The sequence below is a fragment of the Morone saxatilis genome, unplaced genomic scaffold (assembly GCF_004916995.1).
Source record: "Morone saxatilis isolate NCDOM2014 unplaced genomic scaffold, NCSU_SB_2.0 Contig3, whole genome shotgun sequence".
In the NCBI taxonomy this organism is placed as follows: Eukaryota; Metazoa; Chordata; class Actinopteri; family Moronidae; genus Morone; species Morone saxatilis.
In genome coordinates, this window is record NW_023339873.1 from 20,890,077 (window position 1) to 20,891,556 (window position 1,480).

At 46.8% G+C, this 1,480-nt stretch overlaps 1 protein-coding gene across 2 annotated transcripts in view; it reads right to left on the minus strand.

Annotated features, from left to right (window-relative positions):
- Window positions 1-1,480, minus strand: part of iars2 (isoleucyl-tRNA synthetase 2, mitochondrial) — a 12,079-nt gene that overhangs the window by 8,110 nt on the left and 2,489 nt on the right. For both annotated transcript variants that reach the window (XM_035673342.1, XM_035673341.1), the window contains exons 9-13: window positions 1,224-1,393; window positions 946-1,036; window positions 699-850; window positions 344-504; window positions 27-129 (exon numbers count right to left, since the gene is read on the minus strand). In XM_035673342.1, coding sequence (XP_035529235.1) covers window positions 27-129; window positions 344-504; window positions 699-850; window positions 946-1,036; window positions 1,224-1,393 — 677 coding nt within the window. The remainder of the gene's footprint in view (window positions 1-26; window positions 130-343; window positions 505-698; window positions 851-945; window positions 1,037-1,223; window positions 1,394-1,480) is intronic.

Consider the following 1,480-nt stretch of genomic DNA (forward strand, 5'->3'; position numbering starts at 1 on the left):
CACACACACACACACACTATACTCACCTTCTTGAGCACCTCTGCTGGCAGCAAAGTCTCAATAGGAAGCTCCCACCAACAGTCACTACCCTTCTCTTTGAAGAGCGTTGCTATATGGGACACTGTGTGTCTGCAGAGGCCAGAGACAAGGAGAATGTTTAATATTTAACATATATCTGTGTGTGTGTGTGTGTGTGTGTGTGTGTGCGCGCGCATGTGTGTATAAAAGAGGCTTAGTGTTTGTCTGCAATACCTCTAAAAATGTGACCGTGCATGTAGCATTTTTGTGTACAAGCATGTGTACGGGCCTGTTTGTCTGCATTAGGTGCTCGGTATCAGCTTACTTGTTGATGAGAGCTTCTCCAGTCTCTTTGTGGTAGAAGACCGGGATTGGGACGCCCCAGCTTCGCTGTCTGGAGATGCACCAGTAGGTCCGTCTGTCCAGCATGGCCAGCAAGCTGCCCCGTGCCGACTCAGGCAAAACACGCACCTTCTGCAATGCATCCTGGACAAACACACACACACACACACACAAACTGTAAATGTGAAGCGAGTCCCCTCCTCGAAACATAAACCACATTTCTTCCAGCAAACACAAACTGCATCACATTCTGTGCAGCTGGAACAGATTATGTCTTCGAGGCAGACAGAGGAGCTCGACAAAAACTAGTCCAGCCATGATGTCTCTTCCAGCCCTACCTTGGCCTTCTCTTTAAGCGACGCTGTGTTGATAAACCACTGTTTGCTGGGCCTGATGACGACAGGCTGCTTTGTCCTCCAGTCATATGGGTAACTGTGGACACACTGCTCCTCCTTCACCAGAGCCCCACACTCCTTCAGCATGGAAATCACTAACAAACACATGTCACAGGCAAAGATATGAAAAACTGTGCAACCTCTCACAGTGCACTCACACACACTGGAGAGTGTATTTTTATTTATTTACCTTTGTCTGTCCCTTCTGTCATCACAGACAGATTCTGTAGCTCAGGTCCCGCCAGTTCAGTGAACTTGCCGTCCTCATCCACCATGCACTCCTTTGGGAGGAAAAATAACCCACATACAATTACATAGCAGCACAAAGCATGTTTAACCATGTTATGTCAACCCATTATCTGCTTTTCTTTACAAATTAGTTTGGAGTTTATTGTGAAATATAAAACCTTGCATTGTTCCAACAACCAGCTTTTCTCGATTCCAGATTGTTTAATAATTAGAACCTACCACAGACAGTTTAAACTGTGAAGCCACACTGTAATCCTCCATGCCGTGAGCTGGTGCTGTGTGGACCAATCCTGTGCCTTTTGCCATAGTCACATGATTGGCAGGCAAAAGTGGCACTTCCTTGTCAGGAATTGTGGGATGTTTGCAGATCCCACCTTCAAGTTGGGAGCCTTGGAACAGAAGGACAGGGGACAGTAGCATGGTTAACCTTGTAACTGACAACACACCCTGAAGACTGCTCTGTGTGTGTGTGTGTG